We start from the raw sequence: 20,723 nt of genomic DNA on the forward strand, positions 1-20,723 counted from the left end.
AAGGGAGCCTAGGAAACGGGGAAAGGCAAAAAAAAAAAAAAAAAGGCATTGAAAGGCAAATGAGTCAAACAGCCACCTCCTCCTCCTGCTTTGCTTATACTTCCTTCCACCTGACCTCGGAATATGTCTTTGGCCACCTTTCCTTCCTTCTGGTCAATCCTGGAAAAAAGGTCTCTCTTATTTTTTCTAAGAGAGCTGAAATTGGTATAAATTGTAATTAAAATGCTTATGAAACACAGAATATCTAGGGTAGACCCTCCCAGCTCTAAACATCTCTAGAATGTGAATGAATTATCTTTTAAAATCAGGTGTTAATCATTCTTTTGAAATGATGCTATGGATTGTGGAGAAATTGCCTGCTGAAACCCTTTAGGAAAAATGCTTCCTACTCTGAAACAGGTGCCAATACCTCTCCTAATTTGTATAAGTGATACGGATTAGGTGCTAACTAAATATGGACAAGCTATTTCTGTTACTCAGGTGCTAACTAAATATGGACAAGCTATTTCTGTTACACAAGTCATTGACATTTAGATTTAATAATCACTTATTAGAGCTTAGGACTTCCCTGGTGGCTCAGATGGTAAAGCATCTGCTTACAATGTGGGACACCCAGGTTCGATCCCTGGGTCAGGAAGATCCTCTGGAGGAAATGGCAACCCACTCCAGTACTCTTGCCTGGAAAATCCCATGGATGGAAGAGCCTGGTAGGCTACATACAGTCCACGGGGTCACAAAGAGTCAGACACGACTGAGCAACCAAAATATTAGAGCTTCCCAGGTGGTGCTAATGGTAAAGAACCTGCCTGCCAATGCAGGAGACATGAGTTTGACCTCTGGGTCGGGAAAGTCCCCTGGAGGAGGGCATGGCAACCTACTCCAGTATTCTTAACTGGAGAATTCCATGGACAGAGGAGCCTGGTAGGCTAAAGTCCATACGGTCGCAAAGGGTCACATACGACTGAAGCGACTTAGCATGTAGCACACATTCACTTATTAAAATGAAAAATGATCATTCTAGGACTTCCCTGGGGGTCCAGTGGTTAAGACTCTGTGCTTCGGATGCAGGGGACCCAGGATCGATCCCTAATTAGGGAGCTAAGATCTCACATGCTGTGTTGTGCAGTCAAAAATTTTTTAAAAAAGAATGATTTTTGTTCCTGAGTGCTTTCTCACTGTCATCTCCCTTCTATAGAAAAGGATATTGAGGGCAATGATATCAAAGCCTGAAACCATCATCTCCTTTATAGTTGTACAGTGAGGAGGTATAAAGAGCACAAAAATAATCTCACCAATGAACTAATTCCCACCAGCCTTTCTCTGAGTTGATTTTCTGACTTGGGAGGACTCAGCTGAGAGAAGATGGCACGACTCTTCAGACACATGCAGGAAAGCACATCTGCATCTGCATTCCAAGATTTAAAAGTAGTGTGGAGCCGCCTGACCTACCTGGAGCTCACGGATTGGATGCTTGCTGCCTGAGGACCTTGCTGGTGTCAGTCTGAGTCCCCAGTGCACTGCCCGTGCCGCTCTCCACACCCCCCAACCCCGAGCCCAGCTCTGTGCCTGACGCATGGTGGAAACCCAAAGTCTGCTGAATAAATAAAACAACTCAGAGTCCGTTGACCTTAGTTCCTGTTTGTTGACTGTGCCACTTTCAGCATTTCACGGAAACTGAGTCTTAGTCCCACCATCTGTAAAATGGGAATGATAATACTGACTCCATATTTGCTTCACAGTATTTGAGCGACTTCACTTTCACTTTTCACTTTCATGCATTGGAGAAGGAAATGGCAACCCACTCCAGTATTCTTGCCTGGAGAATCCCAGGGACGGGGAGCCTGGTGGGCTGCCGTCTATGGGGTCGCACAGAGTCGGACACGACTGAAGCAACTTAGCAGCAGTAGCAGCAGCATTGTTGTTAAAATAAGATCATGTTTGAGATTTTGTCCTGGTAAGCAAAGAAATCATTCGTATAATGCTCTAAATTTAATTTTAAAAATTAATTTTTTTTTTAATTTTAAAAATTTAGAGCCTCAAATTTTAAAAAATCCACATACATGTGCTTGCACATTTATTAAGATGTACCCAAGTGAAATGTGTCGGCTCCTCCTCCTGCATACTGTTTCCTTTACTGGTGTGTAACAATGTATAAGAGCTGACTGAACTGCATAATAAAAATCAAATGCCAGCTTTTTATAGACTTGGCCAAAACAGTGCCACCCAAAACACCATTTTAAATTGCAAGAAATCAGAGGACATTTCATTCATTTGCTTTTTATTGTTGTTGACACATACACTTCAATTTTAATGCTCATTGCAGATCCACATGTAAAGGGGAAAAAAGGCTCTTATCCTAATTTAGCAGAAAGCAGAGCTATCGGCATGAAGGACAACACAATAACAAAATACATTTGCTTTTCATCCATACTTATCTAAATTAGAAACATGCTGTCCTTCACAGGGGCTCTAACAACACATGGGCAGAAGCAGTACCAAGGAGGGATAGCAGGTCACATGAATTCCACACTGAGTCTTCACTTTACTCTGGGTCCTTATCTTCATCCGAAAAGTGGGGGACTGACTTCTTTGCAACAACATTGTCCAGTCTCTGTCCTTGTAGATATGGATTGACACTCTGAAAAATATATATGGTTTAGAATCATACGTGAATAACAGATACAGACATCTCACAGAAGAGGTGAACGAGAACTCCTCCTCACCTGTTGGGTTAACTAGGTAACAGTGGAGCCTATCACCTACCAATTGATGACTTCGGCGCACTAATCAGTACCTCAGTAGGCAGAGAAACACTGACTGACAGATGTGTCTACTTACGTCTTTCACACAACTCATTATCAGATGCAGTTTGGTCCCACTCCCTTTTTTGGAATAAAGATTGGAAGTGAACCAGCTAATAAACCCTCACTATTAACTTAGATACAAAGCCTCACACGAAACAGAATTATTATCCCATGGCCTTAGAGAAGAGAGAATACAAACTGAATTAAACCATTTTACAAGAAAAGTGTTCTAAAGAAGAGGACAGAATGTAGCCAAATGGGAAGAGTGGTCACAGATTACCTGCTGCTGTGACTGACTCTTCCAAAGCAGCATTCCACTTAAAAAGGACTCATCAAGGGCTCTAGCTATCACTGTCACCTTCTCTCAGTCAAATTCAAAAGCAGAAGGAAAGGAAATTATACAGAAAGCTTCTTTATTATTATTTTTTAGGATGTATAAAATTGTGATGTTTTACTTTAAAATTTTTTTATTGTAGTATAGCTGATTAACAATTTAGCTTCAGGAGTACAGCAAATACATATATCCACTCTTTTTTCTTTTAAGATTCTCTTCCCATATAGGCTATTACAGAGTAGTGAGTGGAGTTTCCTGTGCTATATAGCAGGTTCTTACTAGTTACTTATTTTATATATAGTAATGTGTATAGTGAAAATTGCTCAGTTGTGTCCGATTCTTTGTGACCCCATGGACTATACAATCCATGGAATTCTCCAGGCCAGAATACTGGAGTGGGTAGCCATTCCCTTCTCCAGGGGATCTTCCCAACCCAAGTATTGAGCCCAGGTCTCCCACATTGCAGGCGGATTCTTTACCAGCTCAGCCACCAGGGAAGCATAATGTGTATATGTCAGTCCCAATTTATTCTGTCTCCCCCTTATTCCCTGGTAACCGTAAGTTTGTTTTCTACATCTGTGACTCCAAACTACAGAGGTATTACCTTATTGGTCAGAATGGTCATCAAAAATCTACAAACACTAAATGCTGGAGAGGGTGTGGAAAAAAGGAACCCTCTTACACTGTTGATAGGAATGTACATTGGTACATCCACTATGGAGAACAGTATGGAGGTTCCTTAAAATAACTAAAAATACAACTATCATATGATCCAGCAATCTACTGTTGGGCATATACCCAGAAAAATAATTTGAAAAGATACATGCACTCCAAAGCTCATTGCAGCACTATTTACAATAGCAGGACATGGAAGCAACCTAAACATCCATCAACAGAGGAATGGATAAAGAAGATGGGGTACATATATACAATTGAATATTATTTAGCTATAAAAAAGAACAAAATAATGCCATTTGCAGCAACATGGATGAACCTAGAGATTGTCATACCGAGTGAAGCAAGTCAGACACATAAAGACAAATGACACACGATATCGCTTACATGTAGAATAAAAAAAAAGAGTGCAAATGAACTTATTTACATAACTCCTTTATTTTTGACTCAAGACTCCACTGTCTGAAATTCTTTTCATCTGTTTGTATTCTGAATGAGTCAACGTTTTTCCATTCCTTATTTTATATCTATTTTTTGAGGTTTGGATTTGAACTAGGAATTGGAGTTTTACAACAGTATTTAGCAAGCAGACAAAAATTCAAGTTTTGAAAGGTATTTGTTTATTGAAGTTGTCTTCCAATAACTAAACACAAATATAAGAAAGAAACTGTAGTTACAACGTATCTGCAATCCCATGGCACCTCTAGGCCCCATGGATGAATGGAGGCATTTCACAAGGGGTCTCTCTTGCCCATGGGACATTGTCTGCTATGACTTTTGAGCAGACATTCTCCTAAACAGAAGGCCTGGAATCTGAATTTAGTATTTAAAAATGTTCTTCCACATTCTGATAGGTAAAAGTATGAATGATGAAAGGCCCAACTTATCCTGCAAAAATGCATCACAAACAAGCTGAGAATTACAAAGTATGCAATGTTCTCATTGATCTGAAAAGTGCTATGTCACCAAATAACAGAACTTTGCTGGGAAGCATCTCTGAAATATTTTTTAAAACTACTTTTTATATTAGGAATTTTCAATTAGAATGGCCTGTTTAACCCAGAGAATCATTTCAGAATCTCTGGCTAGGTGGAGCTTGTATGGACTGAAAAAATATATTCAGTACTACAAATATATTTTTTTCTTAGTAAAAATATATTCTGAAATTTCTAACATATTTAAAAGGATATGAAATATTCATTTAAAATATTTTTTTCTAAGCTATGTTCTTTAATATGATTTTTGAGCATTTAAAAAAATTTGATATTGACATATAGCTGATTAACAATGTTGTGATAGTTTCATGTGGTGAGCAAAGAGACTCAGTCATACATATACATGTATCCCTTCATGACAGTCATGTTTATCAAATACAGAAATATAGGGTTGACAAACTCTTTAAGATAAATAGCAGATCTCAAATATTAACAAGATACCTCCTAAGAATTAAAAATTTGTTGCCATTTAGAAGGTCATTTATTGACCTTTTCTTCTTGAAGCAACTAGGAGTTCAACTGGATTTGAGCAAATTTAGAAAGCTACATAAAACCACCCAAGGCTCTGTTGTAATTCTGGGGAGAAGCCTTCCTGGTAAGGGACTGTCATGAGAGCAAGTCCTTCTGCCCAGACCTAGGCCGCAACAAATGAAGCAGGGAATGAAGGAACTGAATTAATGAGGAAGTAAAAGGAGCAATCACTTGAACTTCTTTGATAAATGTCTGAGTACTGAATCCTACATACAAGGTTAATAATAATGATGATGTGTGTGCATGCTCAGTTTCTCAGTTGTGTCTGACTTTTTGGTGACCCCATGGACTGTAGCCCGCTAGGCTCCTCTGTTCATGGGATTATCCCAGGCAAGAATACTGGAGTGGGTTGCCATTTCCTCCTTCAGGGGATCTTCCTGACCCAGGGATCGAATCCTCATCTCCTGCATCAGCAGGCATATTCTTTACCACTGAGCCACCAGGGAAGCCCAATAGTGATGGTACTTGGTTTTAAATACCTTCTGAAGAACTCAAGGCCCTAAGATATTTACCTTCTCTCTTGGGTGAGAGACTCGCTAGGTCACACAGTTGCTATTTCACAACTGATAGAACCACTGGGATTGGACCCCTGCCTCTGATGACCTCTGGAAACCCAAAGCAGATGCTGTGCTTCACTGGAGAAAGCCCTGATTTTTCACAATAGCAAGCCCATAATTTCTTCATATTGATTTGCATACTGGAGGGAGCCGTCAAAGTCATCAATCAAGATGGGAACACAATCTGAGGTCTGATGACAGGGAAGGTAAGTTCTATTTCTCCTCCAGGCCTGAGAGGCCCCTGGTTTATGGCATGAGCATGGGTCTTTGAAGATGTCTGAAAATAGGAAGAACTTGATACCTCTGGGTCAAAATGACCCTATTTTCATAAATTCTCAGCCTTTCCTATGTGGAGTAAGATGAAGCCAAAGTAAAATCCTTTATAACATGTGTCCTAGCCAAACTGAGTTTTGGTCATCACTGGTCTCATACCAAAATGACCTAAATCATGACCTGCAGTCATTAACCAAGGCAGGCCAGGAGGAATAGTGAGCCAGGCAGTAGAGACAATTAAAGCTTCATGCTAAGACACCCATTTCAGTATGGTCACTGTTCTTATTTGGAAATGTCCTTATTGCACCATGGGGAGACATTCAAGCCATCTTACTGGTAAATTATGTGTATTCTGAACTCCTGGAATATAATTTCTTGATATTCTCTCAAGACCACATTACACCCTTCGGACCTTCCCTGCCACCATCTACCACTGGAAACTGTAATTATCCAAGAAAAATCTCTGAAAAACCCCATTAACTCTCTGAACATCTGTTTCCAAAGCAAAGCTTTGCTTCTTGAATAGAAAACTGGCCATGAGTCTTCTGTATTTTGTCAGGCAGCACAGGGGCTTGGAACTTTCCATTTTGGGGGCCTGAGGAATTCATGCTGAGTCCAGAAAACCTACACCTCTTCAAGCATTCTGACTAGATTTGGCAAAACTATTCAGAAATGCCACAATGACCACTGTCCAAACTCCCCAATTTTGCCAGGATCCAGGTACTTCCTATTCTAAATAAATAGTCAGTGGCCTTGCGTGTATGGTTTGGTTTGTATATTTTAACTAAGATGGTTACTATCTGGCAGCATTTTATTATGGAACAAGCAGACTTTAACTTTTAAAATCTGATTAAAAAAAAAAAAAAAGCAGGTGGGACTTCCCTGGTGGTCCAGTGACTGAGACTCCATGCTGCCAATGTTGTAGGCAGAAGCGGGTTGTGGGAGGGGCACAGGTTCAATGCCTGGTAGGGGAACTAAGATCCCACATGCTGTTCAGTGCTGCCAAAATTCTGCCTCTAAATGGCAGGTGGCCCGGCACTTTTGTCTAAAAAGGCACCAACCACCGGCCACTTGTTCAGTCTCAACACCATCAACTACACTGGAAGCCCAAAGTCAAGTGACATCAGCTTTACAAGAGGAATCACTGTAGTGGCTAAGTGAACAGCACCTTGGGCAGCCCTGGGATGGTGAATAACTAACCCTGCAAATTCCAGTCAGTAAACAAATGAAATGGATCTAGTGGATTTTTACATCAATCTGGCTGGACCAAGAAAAAACAGCATGCAGAAGGAATGAGATTTGTTCACGTCATCTTTTGCCCCGACATTTCTTCAAAATTATTGCCTGGAGCAGGCAGTTCAACACTTCCTGGTTCTTGGTTCCAGTTTTTATGTAACTGATGCGGATGGATTTGTGGGCAGTTTCCCCCAGTGGCCTATAGATCCTTTGAGGAAGGACATATACTCCTGTACTCCCCACATCCCTATCTACATCCACGGGTGGGATGCAACTGACTTTTTGTGAGTACAATGATGGTGGTGGATTTGCCACAAAACTTACTGTGCCAGATGAATAACCAAAAAGGACCTTCTGTATAGCACAGGGAACTCTGCTCAGTGTTATGTGGCGGCCTAGATGGGAGGGGAGTTTGGGGAAGAATGGATACATGTATATGTATGGCTGAGTCCCTTTGCTGTCCACCTGAAACGATCACAACATTGTATAGTAATGCCTGTACTCCAATACAAAGTAAGTTTAAAGTTAAAAAAAAAAATTAAGCTTGTCCAGTGGGAAAGGATGGGGGAAGGGATAGTTAGGGAGTTTGGGAAGGTCATGTACACACTGCTATATTTAAAATGAATAATAATAATAATTAAAAAATAAAATAAAAAATAAATTCCAGAATGACCAACAAGGACCTACTGCACAGCACATGGAACTCAGCTCAATGTTATGTGGCAGCCTGTATGGGAGGGGAGTTTCGGGCAGAATGGAATCATGTATATGTATGGCTGAGTCCCTCTGCTGTCTACCTGACACTATCACATACTGTACAGTAATGGCTATACTCTGATACAAAATAACAAGATTGAAAAAGAACTTGGTAAGCCACTAAAAATTACATGCTACAGCCTGGAGAAGACATCACAGAAACCAAGGGCAGACTTTCTAGGCACAGTTATCACTAGGAACCACTGTTCAGCCTCGCCCTCATGCAGGACCGTACATGAAAGGACTCTGCTACTTTCTGTTACCGCCCGAGGGTAACAGCCTGTCAACTGCCCCGCTCAGAAAGCTCTAGGCATCCCCCAGCCTCACAGCCAGTCAGACGTTACCCTCCGCTTGCGTCTCTGTCCTCCCTTCATCTTCTCATAAAGGAGCTTCTTGTTCTGGAGTTGAGAGAAAAGAAAACAAATGCAGAAGTATGGATCACATTTGGTCAATGGCTATTATATCCTTGGTGTGTCCCCCTGGATATTTGCATACACATATTTTAGAAACAAAACCAGATGAAAGGAGTGTCGTATCAGAAAGATAGACCACAAGAGAAAAGCCGGTGTTGTGCAGCTTTTAATAAAGTTCTCTGTGATGCCCCAAGGCACACCCATGTCATCAACAATCATATAAATCAGAAAATACGACATTCTAACACACAAGGGGCACTGGAGACCCATCTCCTCACTTTGAACAGCCTTTGTTTAAAACAAACAATTTTATCTTATTTTACTTTAGTGTCTAACTCCCTTTTTATGAGCTGTACACATAAACTGTTCTCTAGAGGAGTGTCTGACTATTAGCAACAATCCTCTATGTAAATAAACGAGACATCTGACTTCTGCAACCCTTCCTCTTGTGGCTTGAGTCAGTGCCCCCAGTCAAGACAATCGGAAAACCATTTGGTCTATAACATTTTTAATAGAGTGAACCTTTTAAAAACTGCCAAAAATCTTCTTGGCAGAAGAAAAGCTATGTTGTCGAGAGGGGTGCAGGACAGGCTCTGTTACCACAGTTTGTATAAGTGTTTCCACATATTTCTGGATTTCAAACACACAGTGGATTTAAATGAGCTCTAGAATATCACATGCACGTTGAATATATTTCCCTTCTATTGGGATTATAAGAGACAGGACACTTAACCTGAAGAGAGAATGGGAAATGGGGAACTGGGGGCTTTCTCAAGTTGTTTACTTTTTTCAAAAATTTTTTTTCATCAGAAGGGAGATAACATATAAAAGAGGTGATTCATCTTACTCTAAAATACCCTGACATTGATTTTTTAAAAGAAGAAGATGACAGAGTTCTGGTAAGGAACAAGTTTATACAACCCTTGTATCTTCTGAGCTGTTTGGATATCAAGTTATTTTTTTTTTTCATGGTAGATTTGGGAATGAAAATGACAAATACCAAGAACGAGGTCATAGTTTTCATGTTCATTAAAATCTACTCCACCCACAATTTACAATGTGTATCTCTTGCCCAACCTCAACTATGCACAGAGGCCGTGCCAGAGTGTCAAGGAGCCTCCACAGCCCCAAAGATCGGTCCTGGCCACAGCCTAAATCTCATGCTCACTTGGAGAACTGATGAGTTTCATCTCAGAAGGGAGAAAAGTGCAGATCATTCACTCGAGGAATGAGGGTATTGCTGTGAGGCTCATTCCTCTGTCTGTGCTTGCCTTTCTGTAGATGGAACAATTCCTGGTGACAGAGAAAGTCCTGGGAATTCATGCCAAAGCTGGGGACAGGGGTTGGGAGATAGAGGGCCAGGAAAGAGGCTCTGTGCATCACTGGGATCAGTTGCCTGAGCGGGAGGGAGGGCACAGGGCCCTCGAGCTAGTACCATGGGGTGGGACAGCCAATCAGCCATGGTCAAGGTCCTCTGCCACCAGCAGGGTAAAGACAGCAGCATCTTAGTTACTCCCCTTTAGAAGGCCAGGGTTATACTCATAAGGGCCTTCATTCAAAGAGAAAAGGAAAGATACTGCAAGCCTTCCTCTCAAAGATGGTCCCTGTATTTCCCTAAGAGTGCAGATGAGGGTGAGCCAGATGCTTTCCTACCCCTGCCTGCCAGTGACCTTGGCATTCCTGATTAGCCCTGCTATTGTATGGATTTGAAGGCAGGGATTGACAGGTCTCCAGTGGGCGAAAGAAGTACACAAAGCCAATGCAAAGAGACCAGCCCCCCTCCTGACACCCATTCCCTGTAGATAGGGTGGGGAGGGGGAGCACTGAGCCTGTTTTCCATGTGAGCAGCAGGTCTGAGTTCACAAAGAGGGCTTTCCATTGTGCCATCAAGATTTTGGACAACTGCCTAGATCTTGGTTTCAAATTCCATTCCTAAATGGAACCAGGGAGGCTTCTTGGAGAAATGTCTGATTCCAGAGCTAGGGCAGGGAAAGTACAAGGATGAATGAAGTTGGGATATCTAATTGGGCCAGAAAGTAAGGAAGTACTCAAAAAGTGATGAGACACCGTGAAAGGAAAGAAAAGCCAGCCTGCAGAGACTCCCACTGGCTAAATCTAGGACAATTTGAACAGCAAAATAAATAATAATAGGAAACAATGAATCTATACTGATAAAAAAAATTTTTTTAATGGGGAACAGGGGAAACTCTTGCTTAGAATAGAATGCCAACCAAGAAATGCCAAAGAATAGTAAGGTTTTTAAATAAATCACCATTTTAAAACTACCATAGTTATCATTATTCTGGTGAGTGCCATCAATGGATACTAAAACTGTTAGTTGAAACTTTAATGGGGACAGAATATTTATACAGTCTTGAAGTAAATCCCCACAGATTAATTATTAATTTCAAAGGGAAAAATAGTAACTTTACACTGGAGAAACCTGGCAGACACCACTTTGCCCAAGGGAAACACTAAGAAGAACATATCAGAAAGGCATAGCTCATGACTAATGACATGGAAACATGAGAGAAACCCAAACTGAAGAGCATCTGACTCTTCAGACACAATGAGGGCGTGAAAGACAAAGAAAGGCAGAGGGTCCTGTGTCTCATTTCTCCCATGGCTCAGGTTCAAGGCTCAGTACAGCTGCATCCGGTTAAGGAGGAGCCTCTAGTCACCCAAGCTGCTGGTGAAAAGATGTGAAAAGCACTTGGAAAGGAGAAACATGTGCTTTTCAAGACAACTTCTTCCTAAGTGAGTAACACTCAGTAACGAACGTGTGAAGGAGGGGTTGGCTGACACCTATGGTAGCCAGCCTTTGTCTACGGCAGCTCCAGGTGACATATCATCGGAAAGAACCAGTTGTAGACAAGACTCGATAGAACCACCGTACAGGACACACTCTGAGTGCTGAGCCATGGAGAGAAAAGGAATTTACCCATTTTTTAGAGAACTCCTAGAGTCCAGTGTTCTGGTTCAAATCTCAGTTCTGTCAATGATCAGCTCCACGGGGTTAGGCAGACCTTTTAAACTCCCTCTTCCTGCATCCCTGCTTAGTCGCTTCAGTCGTGTCTGACTCTTTGCAACCCCATGGACTGTAGCCTACCAGGCTCCTTTGTCCATGGGATTTTCCAGGCAAGAATACTGGAGTGGGTTGCCATTTCCTTCTCCAGGAGATCTTCCCAACCCAGGGACTGCGCCTGGGTCTCCCGCATTGTAGACAGACGCTTTACCGTCTGAGCCACCAGGGAAGTCTCTAAGCCTGTATTTTCTCATCTGTAAAATGAGCATGATAGGGAAGGGCAGATAGAATGAAATAAGTCACATAAAGTATTTGGCACTGTCTGGCACAGAGTATGTGCTCAACAAATATGACTATTTGCTGTCTTATTATAAAATACAATGACTATTATCATCTTTGTGTTGGACATGACTGAGTGACTGAACTGAACTGAACACCTAATGCAGGGCCTGGAAGGTGTATGATGTGTATTTAATAAATGTGTCTGGATGCATTAACAGAGAGAAATGCAGGAAATTAGACAGATGCTGATATTTATGTGAATCACTACTCAAGACTCAGCTGAGCTCCAGCTCAGCTCAAACACAGGGAAACATTACCAGCAAAAAAAAAGGAATCAGGATCTTGTGCTAGCTCTCTTGTGAAAGATGATCCCTTTGCTAATTTAAAGGACGGTGGAGCTTGAGACCATCATTCTTTATGAATGCTAAGGAAAGCTTGGGGACCCCAGCTTAGAAAAGCAAGACATACTCAATTCACACTTCCACATGAGGTGGAACCCATGCTTAACTGCTAGGTGGTAATGAGAAAATAAATGAAGGAAACAAGTTTAAACAGACACATAATTACAAATGAGGAAGGTGTGTGAACATTGCTCCTGGTCATTGATCTGTAATAGTCCTAAACTTCCAGTCTTTAGCTCTGATGTAGACAATGAGTAGCAGTGACCCAAAGGAAAGAAATCAGTATTGAAAAGAGGCAAAAACAATGAGATGGTGGCTGACTTCATACTGGAGTGCTGGGAGTGAGTGGAACATGACGAGAGAAATCTGTAAAGATTTTCAAGAAGAGGGGAGGAACGTTGGCAAGAGAGAAGTTTCCCTCTCTCACATCCTCACTCAGACTGGTCTCTGTCTTCCCCTTGCACCTTCCCCTCATCTCCAGACTGGCGGTCATGCAAGGTAGATGTGTCACCGTAGAATTCAGCGCTGCCCTTCTTAGCACCTTCGGCATCGTCAACGGTTACTGTACAATTGGCCATGTGAGTCCTCAGTCCTGGGTCTCCCTTGACTATTCTCTTCCATCTCCCCCAGTCACTGCACCTGGTAGAGCTTGATCAGGAAGCTGAATCATGCTGAGGTGGGTTCATTTTATTTGCATGCAATTTATCCCAAGTTGGTTAGCTCCTTGAGACCAATATCATGCCAATGACTACTGTATATCGTGCACCCAGCACAGTACCTGGAGCACAGCAGGCTCTGTCCAGGCCCTTGCTTCTGATAGGTGGCACTTCTGCCCATCTCTTGCAGATTCCTTCCTAGTGCTCCTCTGTGATCTACTCTTTCCTACTCTTTCTCTGCTCCTTTCTTTCACCCCTACTTCCCTCTCTTCTTCCTTTCTTTTAAAAAGAATTTCCTCAGAGGAAACGCTCATACCATCCATTTCTTACAAACCTGACATAGCTCTTTTTACCTTCTCATGCTATATTTATGCCATACACCAAATCTAGTCAGTTCCCTAGTTCCCTTTGAAATGTCCTGGATTCTTATTGCTTCAGTGAGATTCACTTAAATTCTCTGTGTTCACAGCCTTCATAACTAGAATTATCTCCTTTATTTTTTTCCCACCTTTAGTTTCTTCTCTCTACATCTCCTCCTTCCATATGCCACCAGAATAACTTTTATAGAACACTTGCCTCTTATTCAAGAACCTATAGATGGTTGCCTATGTAATTCAACATGTTTAAACCCTGCTAGTAGGCTTCAGGATGGCTCTACAAATTCTCCCTAACATAACCGCTCATGAAAAAGAAGAGAAATAGAATAATGCATATTAGAGGAAGCAAAATTAACTTAGAGGGCATCGTTGCTTTGTTATTTTAAGACAGGAAACATGTGCATATTGATAGGAGAGGGAATCAAACTCAGTGCTTGGATGATGGAAAAAATGGAAGTGGTCATTAATGAGGAGGGACCTCTCTCTCTCTCAAACAATGTAAAAAGGAAGAGAGAGAGTGTAGTTCTGAGACCACAGTATTCCCAGTAAAGTAGGTAGCAAGTTGGCTGCCAGTGATGGAGACCTATAGCTTTAGATAGGCTTAGGCAGTTAGGAGTATCTGCTCATTCCTCATTCACTCACTCCTACAGGTGTGTTGACCACTTCTGTATACGTGAACTAACCCTCTTTAGTAGTGTTCCACTTTGCTCACAAGGCTTCTGCATTTGATTACATCATCCAAACCACAGGAAAATAGATTTATCTCCATTCAATTGTAATCTTGTTCGATTCATTATTCCAGCCAGTTGGGATCTTCTTGAATCCCAACTCTGTCATTCAATGCTCTCCCTTCCAACTTTGTGTCTTTCTTTGAGAATCTGATAAGCATATGCTCTATAGCTTTTATTACAAACATTTATAAAAATGTGGAGTGGGATATCACTAAGACATAGGATACATGTGAAACTGCTCTCCCTCTCGACATGACTCTTTAATAAGCTCCCTTTTGGTGATGTTTTCCTGCCTGGGTTGTATCTCTCCACCTCTTCCAACAGGATATCATGAAAGAGCTCATCAAATACTTTGCTAAAGTCCAAAAACACCATGCTCACTTCATTTCCCTCATCAAGCTGGCAAGCAAATGAATAATGCTGGCAAGTGGAAGAATACAATTAGATTGACAAAACTTGTTTTTAGCAAACCTATGCCAAATGGTCATGATTTCTCTTTCCAAGTGCATACAAACAATTTCCTTAACTGGCAGTTATAGGTTCTTGCCATTGATGGCAAGTTCACTGCCACATAGTTTGGAATTTTTCTTCTCTTTCCATAAAGCAGAATTGTATGTCTGTTTCTCAGTTTCTGGCATGGTTTTCCTTTAGTTCTGCAGAGAGCACCTCTCTCAGTCTAGGGGAAAAAACCTGCAAATTTTCTTAGTATCCTTTTTTTTTAAAACAGAAGTTTCATATACATCCTGTAAGAGGTGCATGAAACACTGGTGAGATTTTAGGATGTGTTATGACACAGCCTATGGAGCAGACCACAGTAGAACCCTCTTGAGATAAGAGCTGATGAGATTGGTTCAGGTCACTGACTCTTCAAATGGGTTGGTATATTGTGCTCTAGGCAGTGAGTGTGGTTTGGAATTAAAAGTCCCTCTCAACTAGAGATTTCTGGGAAAAAAAAAAAAAAATCAGAGTCTAAACAATTTTCCTTCTCTCTCCCCACCCATATTGTTTTTCTCTCCCATCAGTACCTTCAGAGTACCACAGTATATGACCTACTAGCAATTAAGATTGGACTTACCCACTTGCCCAAGCCTGGATAGTCATGTTCTGGATCAAAAAGGTGCTGGTGTAACTGGAATTCTCGACTGAACTCTGCTGTGTCAGGGGTGTTTTCTAGACATCCATCATCTACTGCAAACAACAAAAGGTTTTTGAGGAACAGCCAAGTATCTATTGTTATTCTAAGAGTTAATTTATTAAAAACAACTAGACATCCAAAGGTCAGAATGTATTCACATCAGTCATTCTAAATCAATATACTTCTGGGATTTGCTCATCCCAGATTCCCATTCCTCTCCTACCCATGTCAGAGAATGGTTGGCTGCTCACCAAACCCACTTCCCATTCCCCGTCGGCACATGGCTAATTTCCCATCCTTGCTATGCAATCAGGTGGAGTCATATGCCTGGATTTGTGCTGATGGAATGTGGGCAGAAGTGATGTATTCCACCTCCAAGCCTGGTCCATAAAAACCCTCTAGAGGACCCCCTCTCTCGCTCTCCCAAGCCCACCCTCACCCCCAGCATCTGTTGGTCTGCTTGCTACACGTTGCCGACCAGGGCAACTGTGGATGTCAAGTGTAAAGATGAAAGATGACAGTCTGGGTTGCTGAACCATCCACCTCCACAACACCCTCACCCACCTCTGGCAGGACTTCACACAAATAAGAAATAAGCTTCTATTGTGTTAAGCCAGTGTTATTTTTTGTCTGTCATAACAGCAATTATTTCCTTTACTGATATACTTCCATTCCACATGACTTACTCTGTGTTCTCTTGGGTGGCTCTTTAGAAATGATTTTGGCTTCTTGGAGAAAGTCCATTATATAAGAAAAATAATTATTAGACAGAACTTGATGGTGTGTGTTGTAGTGGTAACTGGGTAAGTCTGGAGTCAGAAACATAGACCTGAGCTCAGGGTTCAAATCTTAGGTCATGATTGATAGATGGGTTTAGTTCCTTGGGAGAGTTAACTTAGCCTAAGTCCATTTATTCACCTATGAGATGGGAATAATCAAATCCTTACCTTTGAGAGTAGCTATGGAGAATAGAGATGATCATATAGAGAGCATCTGGCACATAATAGGTTTCCTCTATGTTTTAGTTCCCTTCTCACCATCTCTCTTTAAATGACAGTTCATATTATCAGTGCTCTTTGAAATAAAGCAAGTCTTCCATTCAAACACAGAAAAAGGTTATCCCTCTTGACTGCTGCTTTTACCTAAGCCCCGTCATTACAAGTCACAGTGCTCTGAAACGGAGTCCTTTTTTTCCTGTCTCTAATGTGCTTTATAGACAACAGCTTTAGGGGAGGGGAGGTTGGGAGGGTGGTTTGTGCAGGACTAGGGAAATGAAAATGGCACCCCACTCCAGTATTCTTGCCTGGAGAATCCCATGGACAGAGGAGCCTAGCAGGCTACAGTCCATGGGGTTGCAAGAGTCAGACACGACTTAGCAACTAAACTACTACTAACTAGGGAAATGAACGGAGAAGGCAATGGCACCCCACTCCAGTACTCTTGCCTGGAAAATCCCATGGATGGAGGAGCCTGGTAGGCTATAGTCCATGGGGTCGCTAAGAGTTGGACACGACTGAGCGACTTCCCTTTCACTATTCACTTTCATGCATTGGAGAAGGAAATGGCAACCCACTCCAGTGTTCTTGCCTGGACAATCCCAGGGATGGGGGAGCCTGGTGGGCTTCCGTCTATGGGGTTGCACAGAGTCGGACACAACTGAAGCGACTTAGCGGCAGCAGCAGCAGGGAAATGAAAGAGACTTCCTTTCAAAGGGAGAGTGAAGCATCAAAGTCAATGCTAAAAGCGGTCTAACGCAATCAGGCAGGTAGTCTGGTCTCTTGAGAGCGCTCTGACGCCTACCAGCAGCTTTCAGCATCCAGTATCTCAGTCCTTAGCAGCATGAAGCTTGTGAGGAAAGCACTAGCATTTGGAAAAGACCCTAATGTGACTCTAACATGGCTCCCCACTTCTCACTGAACTGGTTATCTGATTTCTTCATCTAGAGCAATTAACATGGAGGAAAGGGAGAGCAAAGCAAAAGAGGTCAGGCAGTCTGCACATGGCAGCTTTACAACCTCTTCCTAATTGTTTCTCAGGTACCTCTGAGTGGGCCCAAACTGAGATGCAGAGATAGAGCCCTGTGGCTCTGGGAACCCAAGGTGTCTGGAGCCTGAAAATGCTCCCTGGAATTCACATCCCTGAAGACCAGGACAGACTGTGAGTTCTGTTTGCTGCTCTACCGGGCTGAGTGAGCCATGATTCAGAGGTGAGTGTGGCTTGGGGAGGGAAGTGAAGGTTATTCTTGGATGGTTGGATTATGCGGTGTCATGATTCTCAATGAGGCATGTCTCAAGCAATTTCTTACAAAAAATGGCTAAATTTAGCAAGTGAGGTTTTTGTAGAATGCAGATTATGATAGAACAAAGAAGGAGAAGTATGTTAGCTTAATGAAAAGGCAGGGAGGGAAGGGGAAGATAACGGCAGACAAGAAAGGGCCTGGGAGCTAGGTTTTTATCCAACTCTTTCAGCCAGCCAGGATTGCTCCATCTCAGAGCTCCTAAGAGCTACTGATTAGGGCTTGATTACATAGATCTCTGTATTACTTGTTTCAAGGATTAGCTAGGACTACACTGAATGTTTTTTTAAGGCACTGACTATGTCTTCATTTTACAGATGAAGAAACTGAGGCCCAAGGAGGTAAACTGACAGACTGCAATGAGGACTAGATGGCAGATCTGTTGGCGCAAACTCTGCCTCTCTTTCCGTTCTCCTCTAACAGCAGTTCTCCAAATTTCAGGATCCTCCAGAATCACAGGAAAGGCCGCTTAGAATACAGATTTCTGCCTCCTACCCCCAGGGTTTCTGTTTCAGTGGACAGAGGAGCCTGCTGGGCTCCCTACAGTTCATGGGGTCACAAAGAGTTGGACACAACTAAGCAACTAACATTTTACTTTTTTATTTTTTACCCCCAGGGTTTCTAAATCAATAGCTCTGGAATAGAGGTGAACATCTGCATTTCAAATAAGTCTCCAGGTAACGCTGATACTGCCAGGGCTACATTTTAAGAACTATTGTCCGATATGATATTGAATCAGTTTAACCAAATCCCCATGGAGACTGTTATTCTTCAGACTCCAAAGTGGTCTTTCTTCCTGCTCATCCAAAGCCTCACAATCAAGTGAAAAGTGGCTGAATCACTGGTTCTGTGCAGTCATTTAGGTTTTCCTATCCTGGGCCAGCATCCCCACACTGGCTTGGCCATGTCCAACTATTTTGGTTGTCCCATCCCAGGATGGAGGCTCTGTCCCCCATGGGAAACAAAGACCTCACCATAAATGAAAAGAGGACTATCTTTCAGAGGGATCGTCTTTCGAAGAGAGCCTGTATTGTGTTTAAGAAAAGCTGAGGTACCGACACTGGCAGAATTTTCAGAGCAAGGCAGCGTGTCTTCGTGGTTGGGTCCATGGTCCTGAATCAGATAGACCCAAGTTTGAGTCTTGGCTCAGCTACTTGTTACATGAATAACCTTGAGCAAGCTATTTCGGAAGCTTCAGGTTCATTATATGTAAAGTAAGGATAATAAATACTAAGTGTAGTGTTCGTCATTCAGTCGTATCCGACTGTTTGCGACCCCATGTAGCCCGCCAGGTTCCTCTGTCCGTGGAATTCTCCAGGCAAGAATACTGGAGTGGGCTGCTGTTTCCTTCTCCAGGGATCTTCCGGACCTAGGGATCGAACCCAGGCCTCCTGCACTGCAGGTAGATTCTTTACCATCTGAGCCATCAGGGAAGCCCAATAAATACTGACATTATTATTATTGGGCTGGAGGGAAAAGACTACTCTGGTTGCTTACCAGTGGCAAAGCTATTTACAATCTGGATGATATTTAATCAGTCCTTACTCTGTGTGAGGTGATGTGCCAAATGCTTAACATGGATAATTTCATTTAACTCCCCAATAACCCCCATTTTGCAAATAAGGAAGCTGAGATGCAAGTAGTTTATTAACTTGTTCGAGGTCACATCTCCTGACCAGAGGTTTGAATTCAGGTAGTCCTCTGTCTAGAGCAACTCCTCTGAACCAGCAAAATAAGCTGCTCAAAGCCCAGCATAAGTGAAGCTCACTCACCATTCATCCTCTTTGGCACTGGGGGGTAGAAAATTGGGAGCAATACATGAACAGCAAGGAAGGTTTCAACCTACTTCCTTAACCAACGTACCCTCCTGGGTCCCCTCTCTCTCATGCCACCCCCCAACTCCCAAAGAAATACTTCAGGATAGATGCTCACTGGTTACAACACAGTTGGAATGTCAACTGTCACGAGAAGTGAGGAAAACAAATGGACATGGATCATCCACAAAGGAAACAAGTTCCAAAGTGGGCAGCAACTGTATCAAAGAAGAGAGGAAAAAAGAGAAAACCCTCTCTTTTATTAAAAAATGAAGCACATGCAGAAAAGAGCATCAATTCCCAAAGAGGGAGAGAGAAGATGAAGCCTTGGCAGGAGAGTCCTCTGCAGGTATATCTGAACACCAGAACTCACCAAGAGTTCTAGAATCAATTTCCTTTTCCAATCCACCTACAAATAAATTCACAGGGGCTCATGGGACTAGAAATACTATTTCTCCGAACATATGTGGCCAACGTTAGCATTTTTAATTTCCTCCAAAAGCTCCTACCTTTCACAGGAACCCAGGAGCATGCCCACTAATGCCCACTACCTGTTTTTCCAACGGGACAGGGGTTTGGAGGGTCTGGGTAGCCCTGGTCCTCACTGAAGTCCTTAGGAATGTTGTCACCGGTCAACTCTGCTACGATGTTTGGGATGTTGCCAAAGGGACCCAAGTGTTGCAGACCTTCATGAGCTCCACCTGCCAGGAAACCAAAAGTAGATCATTTCAGGGCAATGCCATTCATTTCAACTTCTATTTATTCAGGCATACCATACAAGCAAAGTACTGTGTTCTATGCTGTGGAGAGAGAAAAGGAAATACAATAGTTCCTGCCCCTTAGGGGGTTAAAATTTTCATTGTGGAAACAGGCACAAACTGCACAAAGATCATTTCCACTCAGGGCACACTATATATGTGCTATGCTGGACATGTTAAAATACAGTACTTGGAACAGAGGAAAGGGAGAGTTCCATTAGGCTGAGAGGACGGGAGGACTTTTGGACAAGTTGGAGCTTGAGTGGCACTGACATAGAAGAGCTGGGCTTTGCAAGTTGGGCACGGGGCTCAGGGAAGAGAAAAGGGTGCAACTGGCATCCAGATAAAAGAACAGCCTGAATGACAACCAATTACCAATAGAAGGGAGATGAAAAAAATATTTGACTTTCTCCCATTCTAGATCAACCACTTAAAATTGGGGGTATTTATTTCAGTTTTTTCTTCCCTGTGCATCTTTTTCTATCCATTTGTTTATTTTTCATTTACTATTAAAGCATGTGGCTGCACGGTCTCTATCCCCATGATTATAAATGACCATGTAGTCTTCAATCCAGTGATTCCACCACAACATATTAATCATTCCCCCATTGTGGGATGTTTAGTGTTTCCCAATTTGCTCTTAGGCATTTAATTTTTTCCATATTTTGGATTAG

The 20,723-nt window shown here is 42.3% G+C and overlaps 1 protein-coding gene across 6 annotated transcripts in view; it reads right to left on the bottom strand.

Annotated features, from left to right (window-relative positions):
• Positions 1 to 2,261: 2,261 nt before the first annotated feature.
• SCG5 (secretogranin V) overlaps positions 2,262 to 20,723 on the bottom strand; it is a 55,427-nt gene continuing 36,965 nt past the window's right edge. For 2 of the 6 annotated variants that reach the window (XM_061430686.1, XM_061430685.1), the window contains exons 3-6: positions 19,843 to 19,992; positions 15,122 to 15,231; positions 8,506 to 8,559; positions 2,262 to 2,638 (exon numbers count right to left, since the gene is read on the bottom strand). In XM_061430686.1, the coding sequence (XP_061286670.1) occupies positions 2,543 to 2,638; positions 8,506 to 8,559; positions 15,122 to 15,231; positions 19,843 to 19,992 (410 nt within the window). In that variant the 3' untranslated portion in view covers positions 2,262 to 2,542. Of the gene's footprint in view, positions 2,639 to 8,505; positions 8,560 to 15,121; positions 15,235 to 19,842; positions 19,993 to 20,723 lie in introns of all 6 variants that reach the window. The other 4 variants (XM_061430683.1, XM_061430684.1, XM_061430688.1 and 1 more) reach the window with 3 other exon arrangements.

Source organism: Bos javanicus, chromosome 10 (genome assembly GCF_032452875.1).
Source record: "Bos javanicus breed banteng chromosome 10, ARS-OSU_banteng_1.0, whole genome shotgun sequence".
Taxonomy (NCBI): Eukaryota; Metazoa; Chordata; class Mammalia; order Artiodactyla; family Bovidae; genus Bos; species Bos javanicus.